The 21,398-nt window shown below is 49.8% G+C and overlaps 1 protein-coding gene across 2 annotated transcripts in view; it reads left to right on the plus strand.

Moving 5' to 3' along the window:
* rev3l (REV3 like, DNA directed polymerase zeta catalytic subunit) overlaps positions 1-21,398 on the plus strand; it is a 128,322-nt gene that overhangs the window by 41,812 nt on the left and 65,112 nt on the right. For both annotated transcript variants that reach the window (XM_056295175.1, XM_056295176.1), the window contains exons 2-3: positions 18,331-18,520; positions 19,620-19,694. In XM_056295175.1, the coding sequence (XP_056151150.1) occupies positions 18,331-18,520; positions 19,620-19,694 (265 nt within the window). The remainder of the gene's footprint in view (positions 1-18,330; positions 18,521-19,619; positions 19,695-21,398) is intronic.

The raw sequence follows: 21,398 nt of genomic DNA on the forward strand, positions 1-21,398 counted from the left end.
CAGTCTGCTCAGCTTGTGATATGCAGAGCCAGTACACTGTGTGTGTGTGTGTGTGTGTGTGTGTGTGTGTTTGTTTGTTTATGGGAAAATCTGTGTCTGCCTCCCGTGTCGGATTTGAATTTCTCTTGTGTATTCAAACATCTCTCCAAACTGTGTGTTTGTATATTTGTGGTTAGGTTTATACCTTTGTGCGTTGCAGAGGATGAACTCGTGGTCTGAGTCTCTCAGTGCGACAAAAGGCGGAGAACCTACTGAACCTAGAAATATTTTTTTGATTGGCAGAAGGAAAAAGAACATTTCGGTGAGCTGTCTTTGGGTAAAGGGCGACACAGTGGCTTAACTGGAATTAAACGCCATTTTATTTTCACGGGTCAAGATCCTTTACTGTTACGTCTCGGAGTACAAGAGAGCAACACTCTTGTGTTGCGGCTCCTCAACACCGCAGCGACAATAGCAATAAAATAACAACATTGGCAAGTTGCAGGTAGGATTTCACAGAAACTCCCATCGGCAGAGATGTAAGTAAGGCGTTCTCCATCCCCTTTAACCTGCTCATACAGGTCAGTCTTTGGGTTTAAGTTTTTTAACTGTTTCTGATGCGACAACCTGATTTTCTGGAGTGTCCGTTAGCTAAAAACAGGATTCAGATGAGCTAAATATAGCTCTGAATCGCCGCAAAAGGCTTCTATTTTACAATGTCAATGTTAAACGTCTAGTCAGGATACGATGTAAATAATTTGTAATGTTACTGACTCATCTGAAAAAGCATAGTCGGTACTGGACCTACTTCCAGTTACAAACCTAAGAGGGTGATCCCGTATAGCCAACCAACACCCTTTTATTTTTTCCACCTTTTTCTCCCCATACGAATTTTGGCCAATTACCCCCACTCTTCCGAGCCGTCTCGGTCGCTGCTCCGCCCCCCTCTGCCGATCCGGGGAGGGCTGCAGACTACCACCCGCCTCCTCCCATACATGTGGAGTCGCCAGCCGCTTCTTTTCACCTGACAGTGAGGACTTTTCACCAGGGGGATGTAGCACGTGGGAGGATCACGCTATTCCCCCCAGTTCCCCCTCCTCCTCCCTGAACAGTCGCCCCAGCCGACCAGAGGAGGAGCTAGTGCAGTGACCAGGACACATACCCACGTCCGGCTCCTACCCGCAGACACAGCCAATTGTGTCTGTAGGGACACCCGACCAAGCCGGAGGTAACACAGGATTCGAACCAGCGATCCCAGTGTTGGTAGGCAACAGAATAGGCCACTATGCTATCTGGACGCCCCAAACACCTCTACTTTTTGAGGGTGCTGAAGAGCGCCGGCCTTGGCACGTCGGTCCTCACTTCCTTTTACAGCCTTATGGTGGAGAGCATCCTCACTTCCTGCTTCACGGTGTGGTGCAGGAGCTGCTCTGCTGCAGGCAGACGGTCGTTGCAGCAGTTGGTAAAGGCTGCACAAAAGATCATTGGTAGCATTCTACCCATCAGTGACATTTATATCAGCAGGTGCAGCAAAAGGGCCTCCTGCATCATGAGGGACTCTACCCCATCCTGCAAATGGACTGTCCCCCCCCCCCCCCCCCCGCCATTAGGCAGGAGGCTACGCAGCATCAGGTCCAGAACCACCAGGCTGGGGAACAGTTTCTTCCCTGACTGTGTGAGACTGATAAATTCTGCATCTCACTGAACTGAACAATTGCTGCCATTAGTATTATTATGTTCTCATATCCGGACGTCGCTGAACTTTGGGCCCACTTGGCCACCTTGTTTTATCTTTCAGATCCGACATTCTTATCCTCACACTCCTCTCACTCTATATTTATATTTACTTATCTATTTACAAATGTTATTTGAATATTTTTTCATTGGTTGTTTTATTGTGTACTCTCTTGGTTTTTTTTTTTATTGCTATTACCTGCGCTGCACTTGGGACCCGAGTACCTCGTTTCCCCCCCTTTCATGCAGGACGTCTTCTGGAATGACAATAAAATTCGTATCCTTGTCCATATTGCTCTAGTCACAATAGAGTCACACAACAGTTCTGCTTCGCATCTGTGTCTGCGGGGTGTCCTTGTTTAACCTTTAACTTGGGACAGAGTTGATCCACAGAGCGCTCGCTCACGTTCCCCCCCGGCGGTGTGCGTCACATTCATAGCTACACACATTCCCGTCCCCGAGCTGATTGAGCAGAGCCCCGGCTTTTGCCACGGGGCCACTTAACAGCTCCGCCGGAGCAGTTCAGATCAAGTGCCTTGCTCCAGGGCACCTGGCCCCAAGTTGTTGAGGGAGGAAGAGGAGTTTCTTGTTCCCTTTCACCACCTGCATTTTCCTAGGCGGTCAGGGGATTTAAACTTAACAGCTTCTTGTTCACGAGCCTTCCTTTCTCCTGGCAGCTATACTTTGCAGTCCTGTGTTCCCGGGCTGTGAGAAAGGCTCGGTCTTGGCTTCCTCGGGTCCTCCTTGGGGCTGTATTGATTATTAGCAGCGCTACTTTCATTAACCTCTCCCTTCTTCCCCTCCCCACGGTCGATGACGTTCAGGAGCCAGGTTGCTCTACGAAGCCCTGCCCAGAATCGCAGATCAGGAGCCCCCGCAGGACAGAGAACTGGGACTTGGGCCGTCCGCTCCACCGGTAGATCACATCGCTGTGTTTGTTCTTTCCGTGCTGAGACGGTGTATCGGGTTCAGAGTATGACAGGATGTTTCCTGACCCTCGTCTCAACGCTGAAATACTTTGCGTGGGAGTTTGCCACCACTTCTGCACATTCTCAGCGAGGCAGCTCTCTGTGGACTGAACCTCTCTCCACGTGTGTGGTAACCGAGTCCGGTCATGACAAATAAGAGGAAATTCATGTTGAAGTGGTGGTGAAAAGGGAACGCTTTGTTCCGTTTCCCATTTAGGAGAGAAAACGGATGAATGTTTTGCCGGATTCCTTGGAAACAACAGGGGAAACAACTGATGGACTCCGATTCAACAGTGGATTTACAGCCAGCCTGCTGGGAAATTCAGAACGGGATAGAGTTTTTGATACTTGACCCGCTGGTGATCATTGCAGCCATCAAGTTCTTGAACTTGGCTTTCTTGGTTTTTCTGTGGTTATTTGGCCAAAGAACTTCTGCAGTTGTGGTAGCAGTAGTAGTAGTATGCAAGTGACACAGTGGTGTGTGTTGTGTTGTTCGGCTATATTTGGGAGTGCTAATTTGAGGTTGTAACCACAATAGTGAGGATATTTTGGCCAGTCATCACTTCTACAAGGGTCTACTTGTATGACAGAGTGGGTGTGTGTTTGTTTAGTGGAGCTAGTTTGGCTTTTGCCCAAACCCTTCCAATATCCTCCCTGTCTCCCCCTGGGTCCTTTAACTTGAATGCCCCCATTAATTCTGACCCTTCTGGGCCCGACTTTGTTGTTTTGTCGCTGTAAATCACAGAAAGGTGAATCGGTTCATCTGGAGGCAGCGTTCATTGAGAAGAACATTTCATCACTCGTCTGAGTGACCTGTTCAGTCTCAACTGATGGCAGGTACCCCCGCCCTTATAAACAATACAGTTGCATAACGACCCAAACCAGCCATCGGTTTCATATGCAGATTGCCGTGACCATTAACTAGAGTTACAATGGCCGTGTGTACTATTCACAGAGGATTTGGGAATGGCTGCAATCACAGCATTGTAAGATGGTGACAGATGTGCTCTTAAGCCCCAGCCCTGGTTCAGGGATGGTCGTTCCCTCTTCACATAGATGGCCTCTTTGACCCCCCCCCCCCCCCCATTCAAACCAGCGTTTCTCCCTATCAAGGATGTGCACATCCTCATCCTTGAAAGAGTGGCCACTGCACTGGCCAGTCTTTCAAGGATGGGTATAGACTGGGATGGGTGTAGACTGTGGAGTCCTGGCCTGACGTGTTAGCTCTCCTGTGTTGTGCCATCCTCTTGGCCAGCGTCTGTTTGGTTTACCCGATGTGCAAGTCACGGCAGTCCTCCCGGCATGTAACAGCGTACAGCCCGAAACAACCAGACGTAAAACCAGTTTCTTTCCACGGCCTGTCATTCATATGAACGCTTAACACTCAAATAAATCCAGCCATTTTGTATATACTGTACGTTGTACGTGTGCTGGTACCCTGTCATGTACATCCACCTCAGGCATGTATGCAAGTAACCTGCTAACATCTGTTTTTGCATCTCTGATATATTCTCTGCACCATTGCTCTTTGTCACCTCTTATTTTGCCTGTATGTAGTCAGTGCTTGCGTATATATATCGGAAGATTGTTGTGTTGTGGTGTTATTCTATGTTAAGTACACTGAAAGACCCACAAAACCAGAGTCAAATCCCATGTTTGTGCAAACCTACATGGCCATTAAACATGATTCTGATTCTGATATATTGAACGGGGAGTCCCAGAGGCCGTCTATGTGAGGAGGGAACGACCATCCCTGAACCGAGGGGGGCTTAACAGTACATCTGTTGCCATTTTTTTGGGGGGGGGGGGTCCCGTTTTTCACCCCAATTGTATCTGGCCAACTACTCCGGTCGCTGCTCCACCCCCTCCGCTGATCCGGGGGGGGGGGGGGAGGACCACCACATGCTTCCTCCAATACATGTGGAGTCGCCAGACGCTTCTTTTCACCTGACAGTGAGGAGTTTTGCCAGGGGGTCGTAGCGCGTGGCGAATCACGCTATCCCCCCCCCCCCCCCCCCCCAGCTCCCCCGACTGACCAGAGGCGGCGCTAGTGCAGCGACCGGGACACACACCCCTATCCGGCTCCCCACCCGCAGACACGGCCAATCGTGTCCGTAGGGACGCCCGGCAAAGCCGGAGGTAACACGGGGATTCAAACCGGCGATCCCCGTGTCGGTTGGCGACGGAACAGACCGCCACCCTACCCGGACACCCCCGTTGCCATCTTACAACGCTGCGATTGCAGCCATTCCCCAATCGTCTGTGAATAGCGCACATGGCCGTTGTAGGTCTAGTTAATGGTCACGGCGATCTGCGTATGAAACCGATCGTCGTCTTCGGTCGTTGTGCCGCTGCGTTGTCTGCAGGGGGGGGGGATACCTGCGGTCAGCTGGGACCGAGGAGGTCTCCTAGACGAGTGAGGCTTTCTCCGGTGTCCTCACCTGGATTATCGAGCGCGCATAGAGACGTTAGCGCTGCAGACCGAGCCATTAACACGACCGTGGGCGTGGAGTCGAGAGCGGCTTGTTTTTGCAGGAAGTCCTGCTCCGTCTGCGACCCACAGCTCCCTGCAGTTCATCAGCGCCGCATGAACGGACCCTCATCGAGAGAGTGTCTGGCCGAGAGGACCCCCCCCCCCCCCGCACACACACACACACACACACACACACACATTAAAAAAACCAAGCTGGAGGAGAGGCGGGGGTACGAACCCTGTACTCGGAACCAGATTGCACTTGTTACACAACGCTCACACACGTGCGCTCGCACACAAGCACACAGAAACGAGGCAAAGTGCACGCAAATACGATCACACACCAGCACGTTCACGCACAAACACCCGTTCATGCAAAGACAGACATGCCGTTACGTGCAGCCGAGAGAGACGGTGGCAAAGCACGTGATCGCAAATTTGCAGCCCATCCGACACACACACACACACACACACAAGAAGGTGCGCACACTTAAACAGGCATACACACAAAAGGCAATATGTACACACTCAGACAGACACACACACACACACAAATACACACGTGGATGCAGGGCGGACTGGATGAGGTATCGCCGGGCCATCTGATTTCCATGCTGGTTGCATTTTTGTGCGGTGCGGTAACGTGAGTCACAAAGTAGCCCTGTCTGATGGGGTGGATCTGCAGGCCTGTCTGCTTTCCTGTTTTGTCTGTCCGTTTGTGTACCTACCTACCTGTCTGTGTGTCTGCCTGCTGCTGTCTCTCTGCCTGTTTGTCTTCATGGTGTCTATAGTAGAGCTGCGTATGGTGTTTCTGTGCTGTGGCGCTGTCGTCTGCAGCTTGTTGTTGTTGTGTAAGTTGTTACTGCTGTTGCCCCGTGTCGTCGTTATATTACATATTGTTCATGTATCTCTTTATATTGTCCCGTGTTTCATGTCTGGACTGTCCTCTTTTCATGGATTTAACACCCAACCAAGGTCACTTCCTGTATGGTTTCATGTTTGCAGTAGGAGTTCTGGTTTCTGCCTGCCTGCCTATTGTGCTCATCTATCTGTCTGTCTGTCTGTCTCTATCTGTCTCTCTGTTTGTCTCTGTCTGTCTGTCTTTCTCTCTGTCTGTCTGTCTCTATCTGTCTGTCTGTCTGTCTGTCTCTGTCTGTCTGTCTGTCTCTGTCTTTCTGTCTGTCTGTCTGTCTATATGTCTGTCTCTGTCTGTCTGTCTGTCTCTGTCTGTCTCTCTGTCTGTCTCTGTCTGTCTCGCTATCTGTCTGTCTGTCTGTCTGTCTGTCTGTCTATCTGTCTCTCTGTTTGTCTCTGTCTGTCTTGTCTTTCTCTCTGTCTGTCTTTCTGTCTGTCTTTCTGTCTGTCTGTCTGTCTCTGTCTGTCTATCTGTCTGTCTCTCTGTCTGTCTCTGTCTGTCTGTCTGTCTGTCTCTGTCTGTCTCTCTGTCTGTCTGTCTGTCTGTCTGTCTGTCTGTCTGTCTGTCTGTCTATCTGTCTCTCTGTTTGTCTCTGTCTGTCTTGTCTTTCTGTCTGTATGTCTGTCTCTGTCTGTCTGTCTTTCTCTCTGTCTGTCTGTCTCTGTCTGTCTTTCTCTCTGTCTATCTGTCTGTCACTCTGTCTGTCTGTCTGTCTCTGTCTGTCTATCTGTCTGTCTCTGTCTGTCTGTCTGTCTGTCTGTCTGTCTGTCTGTCTGTCTGTCTCTGTATGTGTCTCACCGTCCGTCAATTTGTCTGTTTTAGGCCTTAGAATGCCTTACTAGATTAGTGGCAGTTTAGGAGGCTAAAACTGGCTCTGTGTGTGTGTGTGTGTGTGTGTGTGTGTGTGTGTGTGTGTGTTGTTGTTGCTATTTTAGGTGCTGAGTCATCAAGCTATCCTGTAGATTGTACTCAGAGAGAGTGAGAGAATCTGTTTTTGTACTCCTCTCACTGAGACAAGGGCTTTAGAGCGCTCGCACACACACACACACACACACACACACACACCTCCTCGTCCCCCTCCTTTCATTCACAAATCCTCAGGCAGGAAGCTAGATGAGGCCTTGGGACCACCAGGGGAGACGGAGCGTCTCCTCAGCCCTCAGTCCCCTCAGAAAACCCCGGTGCTGGGCTATGAGCTGGTTCTGCTACATGGTACCGGCTGTTTCACCAGTGAGAGCCCACTTCTCAGAACCAGCCAGTCTGTGGTGTTGAGTGCTGTGCCGGGGCTCAGGGGCAGGCAGGGGCGGTATTTCCCTGCTCTCTCTGACAAGCTGGTATTACTGCTGTGTGTGGCAGTGTTTCTTTCATCGTGTTTAGGGGATCGTTACTGTAGTAATATCATATAGTTCATATAGTAATAATATTGTAACATTGTGATATCGTTATTCACGAGCTACTGTGATTGGCTGGCAGTAACACCGACCCCGCCCCCCTTCTTCGACAGAAGCGATGGCTGCCCGACCAGAGGCTGCCTTGCTTTTTGGCCTAACCCAGGGGTTATTTTAGGTAGTTGTTCCTTATCCGATGCGAGGGTCTAAAGACAGGATGTTGTGTTGCTGTAAAGCCATTTGTGATTTTGGGCTACACAAGCAGAATTGACTTTGACTCGACTAATGTAAAACCTGGGTCGATGGCTCCCCGTGTGACATCACTCCAGAGGACAGTTCTGATTGGCTCGTTATTTAAGCGCAGCGAAAGCGTGACAGTAGTACTCCTCGCTGATAGCAGAGTCGACCGCAAGACTGGATAAGTCTTGTTTTCCATACCCCCCATATTAAATCCCGTACACTGTGGACTGTTTCATCACCTCTGGACATTTATCTGTGTATCTATCTGTACCCCCCCGCCGCCCCCCGCCCCCACTTCTCTCAGGTTGTCACAGGAAACAAAGAGTAGTTTGGCTTTCTCAGTTCAACAAGAAATCTGAGAAGACCACCGACACTAATGGGCCTTTGTGGTAGTCGCCTACTTGAAGAAATCCAGGTTTCATCCCCTTCGTATAATTATACAAAGGGGCTGCTTAGGCTAATTATAATTAGCCTAAGCACGCTACCCAAACTGCGCGCGCTCCGGGAGTGTCACATTAGCCGGCTGACCAGAGGGCACAACGAGAATGTCTCCCATGGTGGGCAATTAAAGTTTATAAGATCACTTTTTTTTTTCTTTTTTTTTTTCCACAAGGCTAAATTGGATTTTCATTGCATTTACTTTTTGCAGATCTGCAAGTGGTCTGCGAGATGTGAGACGGGTCTGTCCAGTCACTGAGAAACAGGAATAGGTCGACCACGAGCCAGACAAGGGGCTCAACATAGAGAACGAAAAGACAATAAACGTTGTTCTACACAACGAATTAAGATTGCCCATGTAGATCTTGAGATGTCCTGCATATCTGTGAGTAGTTGGGAAGGTAGAGAAAAGTGGGGGAAAGTGGGAAAGGCAATAACCCATATTTTTCTGACCGGAATGCTAAAGACGAGAACTAATGGTTTGATAAATGGAGCAGGATTGTGTGTTAAACAGCTCCGTAATGTGGAGAACTCTCATTTAAACCCATTCAACACCTGAAGAAAGGGCCAACCTCCCCCAGCAACCTCCCCCAGCACCCTCCCCCAGAAATCTCCCCCAGCACCCTTCCCCAGCAACCTCCTCCAGCGCCGCTGAACTGAAAAGCAGGCACACAGGCGATGTCAATGGGAAGCATGAAGTGGCCACTTACCCAAAACAATGGCAATTACATTCAGGTGAACGGGCTGCAAGTAAGCTTGTGCATACCAGAGAACCTCCCCCCCCCCACTCCCTTCTCCTATCTTCTGTCTCTCCCTCTCCCCCTTGTCTGCCCTCTCCCTGCCCCCCACTCCCCTCTTATCTCTGGCTCCCAATCTCCTACATACACATTGCCCAACTATTGTTAGTATAATTCCTCCCTGTCACTTCTCACTTACCTCCACCTACCTCTCTAACTTACCTCCACCTACCTCGCTCACTTACCTCCACCGTCCTCTCTCATTTACCTCTACCGTCCTCTCTCACTTACCTCCACCTTCCTCTCTCATTTACCTCCACCGTCCTCTCTCACTTACCGCCACCTTCCTCTCTCATTTACCTCCACCGTCCTCTCTCACTTACCTCTACCTTCCTCTCTCATTTACCCCCACCTTCCTCTCTCACTTACCTCCACCTTCCTCTCTCACTTACCTCCACCTACCTCGCTCACTTACCTCCACCTTCCTCTCTCACTTACCTCCACCTTCCTCTCTCACTTACCTCCACCTACCTCGCTCACTTACCTCCACCTTCCTCTCTCATTTATCTCTACCGTCCTCTCTCACTTACCGCCACCTTCCTCTCTCATTTACCTCCACCGTCCTCTCTCACTTACCTCCACCTCCCTCTCTCATTTACCTCCACCGTCCTCGCTCACTTACCTCCACCTTCCTCTCTCACTTACCTCCACCGTCCTCGCTCACTTACCTCCACCTTCCTCTCTCACTTACCTCCACCTACCTCGCTCACTTACCTCCACCTTCCTCTCTCACTTACCTCCACCTACCTCGCTCACTTACCTCCACCGTCCTCGCTCACTTACCTCCACCTTCCTCTCTCACTTACCTCCACCTTCCTCTCTCATTTACCTCCACCTCCCTCTCTCACTTACCTCCACCTATCTCTCTCACTTACCTCCACCTTCTTCTCTCATTTACCTCCACCTTCCTCTCTCATTTACCTCCACCTCCCTCTCTCATTTACCTCCACCTATCTCTCTCACCTACCTCTCTCACTTACCTCCACCGTCCTCTCTCACTTACCTCCACCTTCCTCTCTCATTTACCTCCACCGTCCTCGCTCACTTACCTCCACCTTCCTCTCTCATTTACCTCCACCGTCCTCTCTCACTTACCGCCACCTTCCTCTCTCATTTACCTCCACCGTCCTCTCTCACTTACCTCCACCTTCCTCTCTCATTTACCTCCACCGTCCTCTCTCATTTACCTCCACCTTCCTCTCTCATTTACCTCCACCGTCCTCTCTCATTTACCTCCACCTCCCTCTCTCATTTACCTCCACCTCCCTCTCTCATTTACCTCCACCGTCCTCTCTCATTTACCTCCACCTTCCTCTCTCATTTACCTCCACCGTCCTCTCTCACTTACCGCCACCTTCCTCTCTCATTTACCTCCACCGTCCTCTCTCACTTACCTCCACCTTCCTCTCTCATTTACCTCCACCGTTCTCGCTCACTTACCTCCACCTTCCTCTCTCATTTACCTCCACCTACCTCTCTCACTTACCTCCACCTTCCTCTCTCATTTACCTCCACCGTCCTCTCTCACTTACCTCCACCTTCCTCTCTCACTTACCTCCATCTTCCTCTCTCACTTACCTCCACCTATCTCTCTCACTTACCTCCACCTTCCTCTCTCACTTACCTCCACCTTCCTCTCTCACTTACCTCCACCTTCCTCTCTCATTTACCTCCACCGTCCTCTCTCACTTACCTCCACCTTCCTCTCTCATTTATCTCTACCGTCCTCTCTCACTTACCGCCACCTTCCTCTCTCATTTACCTCCACCTTCCTCTCTCATTTACCTCTACCGTCCTCTCTCACTTTCCACCACCTTCCTCTCTCATTTACCTCCACCTTCCTCTCTCATTTACCTCCACCGTCCTCTCTCACTTACCTCCACCGTCCTCTCTCACTTACCTCCACCGTCCTCTCTCACTTACCTCCACCTTCCTCTCTCACTTACCTCCACCGTCCTCGCTCACTTACCTCCACCTCCCTCTCTCATTTACCTCCACCTCCCTCTCTCTTTCTCTCTCTCCCCACCCAGCTCACTCGTTTATCTCGCCCGCTTCCCGTCGGAGGCTTGTGCTTTGCCGTCGCCGTTGCCTAGCAACTGCAGCAGAAGCTCACAAAACGCTGTCGATGGCTCATGCGGCGCACGTATGTGTGTGTGCGTGTGTCTTTGCCCAGATTTCACATCGACGGGCAGGCTGGGGAGAGACTAGCGTAAGTGCTACTTCACTGCTAGCGCGGCTGGCAGCCTTTTGTATCGCTCCCAGTGGGGTCTGTCTGTCTCTCTCTCTCTCTCACACACACACACAAACACACACCTGCGCACACACCTCGCAGCCTTGCCTTGCTGTGGCGTACGTGAACACACGTGCCTCCACACTAATGCTTGATGACACACCTCCTGATAACTCAGTTTCTCCTCGGTGTCCGTGCCTCCTCCTCCTGCAGCTTACCTCAGAGGATGAATATGCCACATGCAAATCCATTATTCTGGTACGTTTCTGGATCATCCTGTGAGTTTACGTTTGATTCGGTCAAGCTTTTTCACCCGAAAACCAATCCGTCAAGCAGTCCAGAATACATTCAGTCTATCTATCTATCTATCTATCTATCTATCTATCTATCTATCTATCTATCTATCTATCTATCTATCCAGAATACATTTGGTCTATCTATCTATCTATCTATCTATCTATCTATCTATCTATCTATCTATCCAGAATACATTCAGTCTATCTATCTATCTATCTATCTATCTATCTATCTATCTATCTATCTATCTATCTATCTATCTATCTATCTATCCAGAATACATTTGGTCTATCTATCTATCTATCTATCTATCTATCTATCTATCTATCTATCTATCTATCTATCTATCTATCTATCTATCTATCTATCTATCTAGAATACATTCAGTCTATCTATCTATCTATCTATCTATCTATCTATCTATCTATCCAGAATACATTCCGTCTATCTATCTATCTATCTATCTATCTGTCTATCTGTCTATCTATCTGTCCAGAATACATTTGGTCTATCTATCTATCTATCTATCTATCTATCTATCTATCTATCTATCTATCTATCTATCTATCTATCTATCTATCTATCTATCTATCCAGAATACATTCAGTCTATCTATCTATCTATCTATCTATCTATCTATCTATCTATCTATCTATCTATCTATCTATCCAGAATACATTTGGTCTATCTATCTATCTATCTATCTATCTATCTATCTATCTATCTATCTATCTATCTGCAGATTCTCCTGAGTTTTCCACACTGTCTTCTTTCTAGTCATGGAAAAGCCATCCATCTTTCCAAACCACCCCCCAAAAGCTACCCCTCTTCCTCCATCTTTCCACACCACCCCCCAAAAGCTACCCCTCTCCCTCCATCTTTCCACACCACCCCCCAAAAGCTACCCCTCTTCCACCGACACTGAAAACAGTGGTTGGTGTGAGATTACAGTGCGTCAGTGACGTTTTGCAGCAGCATATTTGATATATTCCTGTGATATATTCATTCCCTGTCATGCAGTTTGTCTTGGCTCCACAGGAAGGACCACGGTTCAAAACTCGTATTTTCATGTGTGGCCTATCGAAAGCTGTTTTTAATTCTCTCTTTTTTTTAAATCAGCGTGTTGTGTCCGGTGTGTCTTTGGTATTTCCCGTCTCCGTGAGGCTTTTGACGCCGCACCTTCTCCGCGGGGAATTGTCATCTGGGAGCTTTGATTGAACCCACCCGGGTCGGTCGGCCCGCCCAGATAAGACGGACTGTCATGGGTAGAACATCTTGTCAACCACGTCGGCCGCTGTTGTCGAGCACAAAACACACACACACACACACACACACGTCTGCTTCCAATGGTTTGGCGGTGGCGAGAGCCCGCCGGACACTCCCCTCACAGACCGGGCTCCATTTGAATTCGGCTCATGTACGGCCCGGACCTGCGTCACTGTGCCGTGATGGTCCTGGCTCGTGTCTGGTGTCGGTGATTAGAAATCTGTATTTGAGCGAGTGCCAGGGTGTGATTGGTGTGTGTGTGTGTGTGTTCACACAGACAAAACGGGCCGAGGGGAGTGTGGCGGTACTGGGGGTAGGGTATTGGCGTGCCTCGGCCCGATGTTTGTTTGTGGGGGGTTAAAATGGGCTCGCGGAGGGGCAGGTTTAGTTGGGGTCGGAGGGTGAGGGGTAAGAGCTGCTAGAGCCAGCCCCCGACCCCCCTTTATAGCCAGAGTCAAATGGCAGTCGTGAAGGGCAGGAGGCCGGGCATGTCTCTGGGCATGTGCGGAGGAGTCTGTGGACCGGTCCCTCTGCTCAACACTGCCCCCCTCTGTCCAGCTTCGTGTGGTTATCTCAAACAGGTGCTTTAAAAAAAAAAAGAAGTTTTCTGGGATTATTTTTTGTTGTCGTTTCACTTTACTGTGCACGGTACTCAGACAGTGTGTGTGTGTGTGTGTGTGTGTGTGTGTGTGTGTGTGTGTGTGTGTGTGTGTGTGCGTGCCGTTTAACAAAAGCAACCTGGTTTTGAGTACAGGGTTTGTACCTCCACCCCATAGCTTCCTGTCCCCCAGCGTTGTTTTTTATTTCTATTTACCCATCTGTCCACACAGAGGATGACCCGGGACGAACCCCACCGTTGGACAGCCCCGGGGGTTCGAACCCAGGACCTTCTTGCTGCGAGGCGACGGCGCTAACCACCGCGCCGCCCATTTTTGCTTATCCGTTTCTGTATTTATATTTATATCGGCTGTTGTCGCCCCCTCATCATCCGATTAAACGCCACAACGCCTGGCGGGCAGCGGCGTGCAGATAAAAGCGTCGGCCGGGTTCCGATAACGGAGGACGAGGAGGTTAACCGGCGTGCAGCGTCTGCTGTATGCGCGCTGACCTCGGATGACTGTGGCGGTCTGCCCGAGAGGCTTGAGAGACGAGTCGTCGTCGTGCGTTAGCCGCCATGTGCCGGCTACTCTGCAGCCGTCGTGCCCCCGGGGTCGACGTTAGCCCCCGCCGTCTGCCCCCCGTGCACAGCGGCCTCACCAGAGGGACCGTCCGAGCTGTTCTGCTCAAGAACAAAAAACAAACATGGCTTTAGCTCGGAAGAAGGGCTGGGTAACGCTGACCAAATACATGGGGTGAGTTTGACTCAATGCTCTCATATCAGCAATGTGGCTATATTTGGGGGGGGGGGGTGTTCACCCCCATAACCAACGGACCAGTTTCATATGCCAATATGGGCGTGACCATTAACTAGTTTCTTTTCTTTTTTTTTATAACTCCCCTCCTTTTTCTCCCCAGTTGTACTTGGCCAGTTACCCCACTCTTCCGAGCCCCCCCGGTCCCTGCTCCACCCCCCCTCTGCCGACCCGGGGAGGGCTGCAGACTACCACACGCCTCCTCCCATACATGTGGGGTCACCAGCCGCTTCTTTTCGCCTGACAGTGAGGAGTTTCACCAGGGGGACGTAGTAGCACGTGGGAGGATCACGCTATCCCCCCCCCCCCCCAGCTCCCCCTCCCCCCTGACTGACCAGAGGAGGCGCTAGTGCAGCGACCAGGACACATAACCCACATCCGGCTTCCCACCCGCAGACACGGCCAATTGTGTCTGTAGGGACGCCCGACCAAGCCGGAGGTACCACGGGGATTCGAACCGGCGATCCCCGTGTCAGTAGACAACGGAATAGACCCTCACGCTACCCGGACGCCCCGTAATTGTAAAATGTGAAGCGTTTTTATAATGCGTTGCTGAGAACAAGGGTTTGAAGCGAAGGCCTCAGTTTCTCTCAGCGTATATCTTCTTTAAACCGGATCCAGTTTTCTCTTAGTTGTGAGTCACCACCCCCCCCCCACCCGCCCCATGCTCACTCATCGGATGACCTCACCCCGCTCCTCTCTCACTCGGGGTCCTCGATCCTCTCCGCTCAGCTTTCCTCACCATCCCGGGCTGCGCGTTTCCTCTCCGTCCTCCGTTTGGTTATTAAGCTAATGGGGTGGCTGTGATGGTGCCGGGCGCACGGCGGTCATCAGTCATTACTCCGCAGGCCTTTGTTTGGTTCATCGGTCTGCTTGAGCGAAGCCCGTGGCCCCGGCGGAGTCCGCGGTATCCATCTTCCTCTGGTCGGTCAGAAGCTGTGTGTAAAAGGCGGTTTTGCTGCACTCCTCCCCCTTTACTCCTCCACCCCGCGCACGCCATCCGTCTCAATCCCAACAGTCCGGTCGTTCGATTTTACGGCCTCAGTAAAATCCGTGTCTCGGACCAACACGTCTCAGCTTACGTGTGCGCTATTTGTTCAACAGGGACTCAGATGCCTCCTGGTAGATGAATGACTGCGGTCCGACACTGGATTAGTTCATACGGCCCCGGAGTGCTGAGTGGACCCTTCTAGGTGTTTTGACTCCGGGCCAGTTTCTGATGTGAAACATGTCTGGACCGTCAGATAAAGTTAAAACAGTACTCAGTCAAACTCTTTCTGGCTGGATTGTCGAGACTGATTGTTGGCGGCAGGTGTGTACTCACTAGTTGACTAGAGTTTGAATGTGATTGGCTCATTCTGAACACAACCGCATCCCCAATTAAATAAGGGTGTGCACACTTGTGCAACCAGGTTAGAGTGAGTTTTGTATTTTTCCTTTTTTTTGGGGGGTCCCCCCTCCCCAGTTGTATCCGGCCAGTTACCCGACTCTTCCAAGCCGTCCCGGTCGCTGCTCCACCCCCTCTGCCAATCCGGGGAGGGCTGCAGACTACCACACCACGCCTCCTCCCATACATGTGGAGTCGCCAGCCGCTTCGTTTCCCCCAACAGTAAGGAGTTTCACCAGGGGGGACTAGTGCTCTTCCCCCCAGTTCCTCCTCCCCATCCCCCGAACAGGCCCCGACCGACCAGAGGAGGCGCTAGTGCAGTGACCAGGACACATACCCACATCCAGCTTTCCCCCCGCAGACACGGCCGATCGCGTCTGTAGGGACACCCGACCGAGCCGGAGGTAACACGGGGATTCGATCCGGCGATCCCCATGTTGGTAGGCAACGGAATAGACCGCTACACCACCCGGACGCCCCTGTATTTTTCCTCTTTTCCCCTAAAAAGTTTCTGATTGTTTTTCACTTTATTTTTATCGGTTGCAATTAAAAAAAAAAAAAACCTATTTTAACAAGGGTGTGTAGAATTTTTGTATCCAGTGTGTGTGTATTTATATCCGGTGTGTGTGTATTTATATCCGGTGTGTGTGTGTATTTATATCCAGTGTGTGTGTATTTATATCCGGTGCGTGTGTATTTATAGCCGGTGCGTGTGTATTTGTATCCGGTGTGTATTTGTATCCAGTGTGTGTGTATTTACATCCAGTGTGTGTGTATTTATATCCGGTGTGTGTGTGTATTTATATCCGGTGTGTGTGTGTATTTGTATCCAGTGTGTGTGTATTTATATCCAGTGTGTGTGTATTTATATCCGGTGTGTGTGTGTATTTATATCCAGTGTGTGTGTATTTATATCCGGTGTGTGTGTGTATTTGTATCCGGTGTGTGTATTTGTATCCAGTGTGTGTGTATTTATATCCGGTGTATGTATATTTGTATCCAGTGTGTGTGTATTTGTATCCAGTGTGTGTGTATTTATATCCAGTGTGTGTGTATTTATATCCGGTGTGTGTGTATTTATATCCGGTGCGTGTGTATTTATATCCAGTGTGTGTGTATTTATATCCGGTGTATGTATATTTGTATCCAGTGTGTGTGTATTTGTATCCAGTGTGTGTGTATTTATATCCAGTGTGTGTGTATTTATATCCGGTGTGTGTGTATTTATATCCGGTGCGTGTGTATTTATATTCAGTGCGTGTGTATTTGTATCCGGTGTGTGTGTATTTATATCCGGTGTGTGTATTTGTATCCAGTGTGTGTGTATTTGTATCCAGTGTGTGTGTATTTATATCCGGTGTGGGTGTATTTGTATCCAGTGTGTGTATTTATATCCAGTGTGTGTGTATTTATATCCGGTGTATGTATATTTGTATCCAGTGTGTGTATTTATATCCAGTGTGGGTGCATTTGTATCCAGTGTGTGTATTTATATCCAGTGTGTGTGTATTTATATCCGGTGTATTTTTATTTGTATCCAGTGTGTGTATATTTATATCCAGTGTGTGTGTATTTATGTCCAGTGTGTGTGTGTATGTTGTAGGAATGGTGCGTTATTTGCAGCCGTAATACTGAGCAGTCTTCTGCGAGTCTTTGGAACGGCATCAGAACTGTGTGAAAACTTGTCCAGCTGTGACGTTACTGATTAACCGTCCGCGGAGGTCCTGTCCTACAGTGCAGCCCGTCGTCAAGACAGGCTGCATCGTATAGGAACATGTGAAAGACGTGGTGACATTGACCCGTTGCCCGTCAGTGCCGTCGCCCGGCGGGCGTGATTTCAGCGACATAGCGGAGCCGCCGCTCGGTGTCATGGCTGCTGACGGGGCGTTATCTCCACGACTCAGATAATGTGGGAAATCCCGATCGTTTCCTTTTAACTTGCCGTCCATAAAGTTGCGTGGAGAGCAGGTGCGCTGACTTTGGTATCAGAAATGAGGCCGATACCTGCTAAACTAGGACATGGCGTGGACATTGTCCCTTACCCAGCTCCGACACTTAAGAGCGGCCTGTAACATGGCTCGCACAAGAAACCTTTGTTCTCTTAGGAAGAGGATTTGAACGCATCTTGACCCCATGTCTCCATGCTGACCCATAACGCCATCCTGCGGGTTATTGGTTCTTCTTTTGGCTTGTTCCCTGTTTCCCAGGGCTCGCCACAGTGGATTTGATGGTTTCCATCGGTGCCCTGTGAGGGCACAGCACCGACAGCGGTCATTGTTAACCCGGGCCTTGACTGACCCGATAGGGTCTTGTCAATCCGCGTAATGATTTGGCAGAACTTTACGTCAGATGCCCTTCCCGACACTAACCCTGTGGACGGGGGCACAAGTCAAGCGTTGGATGCCATCCCAGTATTCATGGATTTGCGCCCCTGCCTGTCGCCGTATTGTTTGTTGAATATAAATTATGTGGTTACAGGATGGTACCGGATCAAGGGGGGGGGGCACTGGTGTGTTCATATTGGGTGATGGAAGAGCATTTCAGTGGGTGTGTGGGTCTCAAAGAGCTGTTACATCCATTTCTGCTTTCCTTTCCTCGACGCTTCATCACTGCTCCGCTGATCATTAGACATATAAAAGGTGTATGGACGGTCCGTCACTGTTTTAAAAAACAAAACCATAAATAACAAATCCATGTTTTACTATCCGATCACAGCCTCTCCCAACATATCAGGAAACCTCTTGGATGAGATCGTGAACTTAACCTGAAGTTAAAATTGTTTTTTTCCCTGTTTCTTGGTCACAGGCCAGAAGACGTGTCTTCACCTCCATGGCGTGTTCCCTTACATCTACGTGCCCTACGATGGCCACGGCCCGCAGCCGGAGCGCTACCTGCGCCAGGTGGCCTTCAGCATCGACAGGGCCCTCAACGTGGCCATGGGGAACCCCGCCTCCAGGATGCAGCACGTCTTCAAGGTGGTGCTGGTCTCCGGCATGTGAGTCACCCGCCGCCTCAGTTAAGATGTTGTTGATGCCGGATGCAGAGCGGAGATATTAGCGCCCACCGCATACCAGCCGATGGCTGCTGAATTGGGGATTTATAGCTTGTAAAATAAGGAAAGTGATCCCTGAAAGATAGTCCCCACGCGACATGTAATGTTCCCAAACGGTGCTAGCTGATAATAAATAATACTTATTATTTTTTACAAAGTATAAGCACGCTTATACATTATCTGGATATGCATGCTGTATCAGCTTCTGCAGAAATAGATGAAATTGGCATGTGAATTCTGGGGCAAATGAGTGAAACAAATAGTTTTAATTTTGGAAGTACAATTTGATTTTCATGAGAGGTGCCATGAGTAGATGAGAGTTACTCGATGTCAAGGTTTCTCATGTAGATCCCCCGTTTAATCACAGAAGGTTGAATCAGTTCATCTGGACACAAGGTTTATTGACAGATACGTGTCATCAGTCATCTATAAGTGACCTTTCCGGTCTCAACTGACTGCAGGTACCCCCACCCGGTGGCATAATGACCGAAACCAACGACCAGTTTCATATGCAAATATCAAATATGGGTGTGACCGCTAACTAGTTTCAATGGCCATGTGTACTCTTAGCCCCCCCCCCCCGGTTCAGAGATGATTGGGGTCCCCTCTTCACATAGATGGCCTCTTTGACTCCCCATTCAAACCAGTCAGTGTTCTTCCCTATCAAGGATGTGCACATCCTCATCCTTGAAGGAGTGGCCACCGGCCTGTAGATGGTGTAGACTGTGGAGTCCTGGCCTGACGTGTTAGCTCTCCGGTCTTGCTCCATCCTTTTTTCTTTTTTTTTTTTCTTTTGTATCCAGGTGAACTGATTCCACCTCCTTTGATTTTCTTACTCGGGTTATTGAGTCTGCATCTAGACATTCCCCGTTTAAATCTCCAGATCCTCTTTTTTTAAGAAATAAACATTGCAAGGGCAAAATGACAACCAACAACACCAAACGTCTATCAGGCGTTTTAATTCAAATGGCTTGTGTGGATTTGTCTGAAGCTTGCAGCACGCCAACAAAACTCTCTCCTTGTCTTCCTCTGCCCCCGTCAGGCCTTTCTACGGCTACCACGCCAGGGAGAAGCAGTTCATGAAGATCTACCTGTACAACCCTCAGATGGTGAAAAGGTAGGATCACGGGGGGCGATGTGAACTGAATGGGAACGGCGTTCGTCCGCAGCTCCTGTTGTGTGACGCCCCTGAATGCGTGGCTGTAGGCACACGTGACTCCTCTGACTCGCTAAGCCGAAACCCATTCACCACAGATCCGGCGGTACGGTGTGATCGTTGCATGGGCTCCGTGAAACAGTTTCTTATTGGCCAGTGGGATCGGTGTGAACGGTGGCACTGTTGCTGCTGGTGCTAGAGAAAGGGAGGGAGATCCTTTTAGCTTGGGGTGAAAACAGAAAAGCGAGAAGGAGTGAGGCAGAAAGGCGTTCGCCGGACTGATGGGAAAAGAGTTGAACGAGAGAGCGTGAGCAGCTGACTCAGAAAATGGAAAAGGAGGAGAGATTAACGAAAGCTGGAGATGGAGGGTGTGACAGACGAAGAGATGGCGAGAGAGGCAGGCCGCTAAAGAGGAGGAGGACGAATGGAGGCGTTCAACAAGAAGGAGACAAGAGATAGAGGGAGAAAAATTACTTACGGAGTGTTGCAGGGTTGGGAGCTGTTTTGAGAGAAATAAATTGTTGGAGCAAGATAGGGTAGAAAATGGAGGTGGGGTGGCTAGAGAGAGAGAGAGATGGGCTGACTGACTGCCCTGTTCTTTCCTGCCCTTTGTCACTGATCAATCAGTTAATCAATCAGTCAGTCAGTGATGTGCGCGGACCTTTATAGACGCAACTTTACTCTGGGACAGACCAAACAAGAAAGTCACAAAGTGAACTTTTCTACATCCGGCGTCACACTTATCATACCACAGTTGTGCAATAGCGACAACATCAATTATGACAATATTTCTGACTGAACTCCTGGATATATCAATTATGTGATGATATTTTGGGAAGGCTAGAGGTGCTTTCATAAGAAGCTTTCATTTATACATCAGAAATTGTTGAGAAATGATCATTAAGACCAGTAGACACCCCCCCCACACACACACACACACACACACTACAGGGAACCATCAACTGGCTGACTGACGACCTAAATGGGTTTTTCACACCCCTCCTCTCCAGCCACAATACACAAACAACGGCACTCCCTGCCAGCCACTCTCCCCTCCCCACTGAACCCCCACCCGCACTTGGGATCTGTGTTGAGGACGTGCGCCAGCTCTTCCAGAGACACAAGTCAAGGAAGGCACCGGGCCCGGATGGCGTGTCACCCTCCTGTCTTAAAGTCTGTGCTGACCAGCTGGCCCCCATTTTCACACCGATCTTCCAACAGATCACTAGAGCTGTGTGAAGTCCGCTCCTGCTTCCTCCCGGTCCTCAAGAAACCCCGTATCACAGGACTAAATGTCCACAGGCCCATTGCCCTAACATCTGGGGACATGAAATCCTTCGAGAGACTGGTATTGACCGGCCCACCTGAAGGAAATCACAGGCCCCCTGCTCAACCCCCTGCATTTTGCCTACCGAGCAAACAGGTCAGTGGAGGATGCAGTCAACATGGGATTGCACTACATCTTCCAACACCTCGACTCCCCAGGGACATACGCAGGGGTCCTGTTTGTGGACTTCAGCTCAGTGTTCAACACCATTGTTTCAGATATCCTTCACTCCAGACTCACTCGGCTCGCTATACCAGCCCCCATCTGCCAGTGAATGTAAAACTTCCTGACAGACAGGAGGCAGCTGGTGAGGCTGGAGAAAATCACATCCAGCACCC

Source organism: Lampris incognitus, chromosome 15 (assembly GCF_029633865.1).
Source record: "Lampris incognitus isolate fLamInc1 chromosome 15, fLamInc1.hap2, whole genome shotgun sequence".
NCBI lineage: Eukaryota > Metazoa > Chordata > Actinopteri > Lampriformes > Lampridae > Lampris > Lampris incognitus.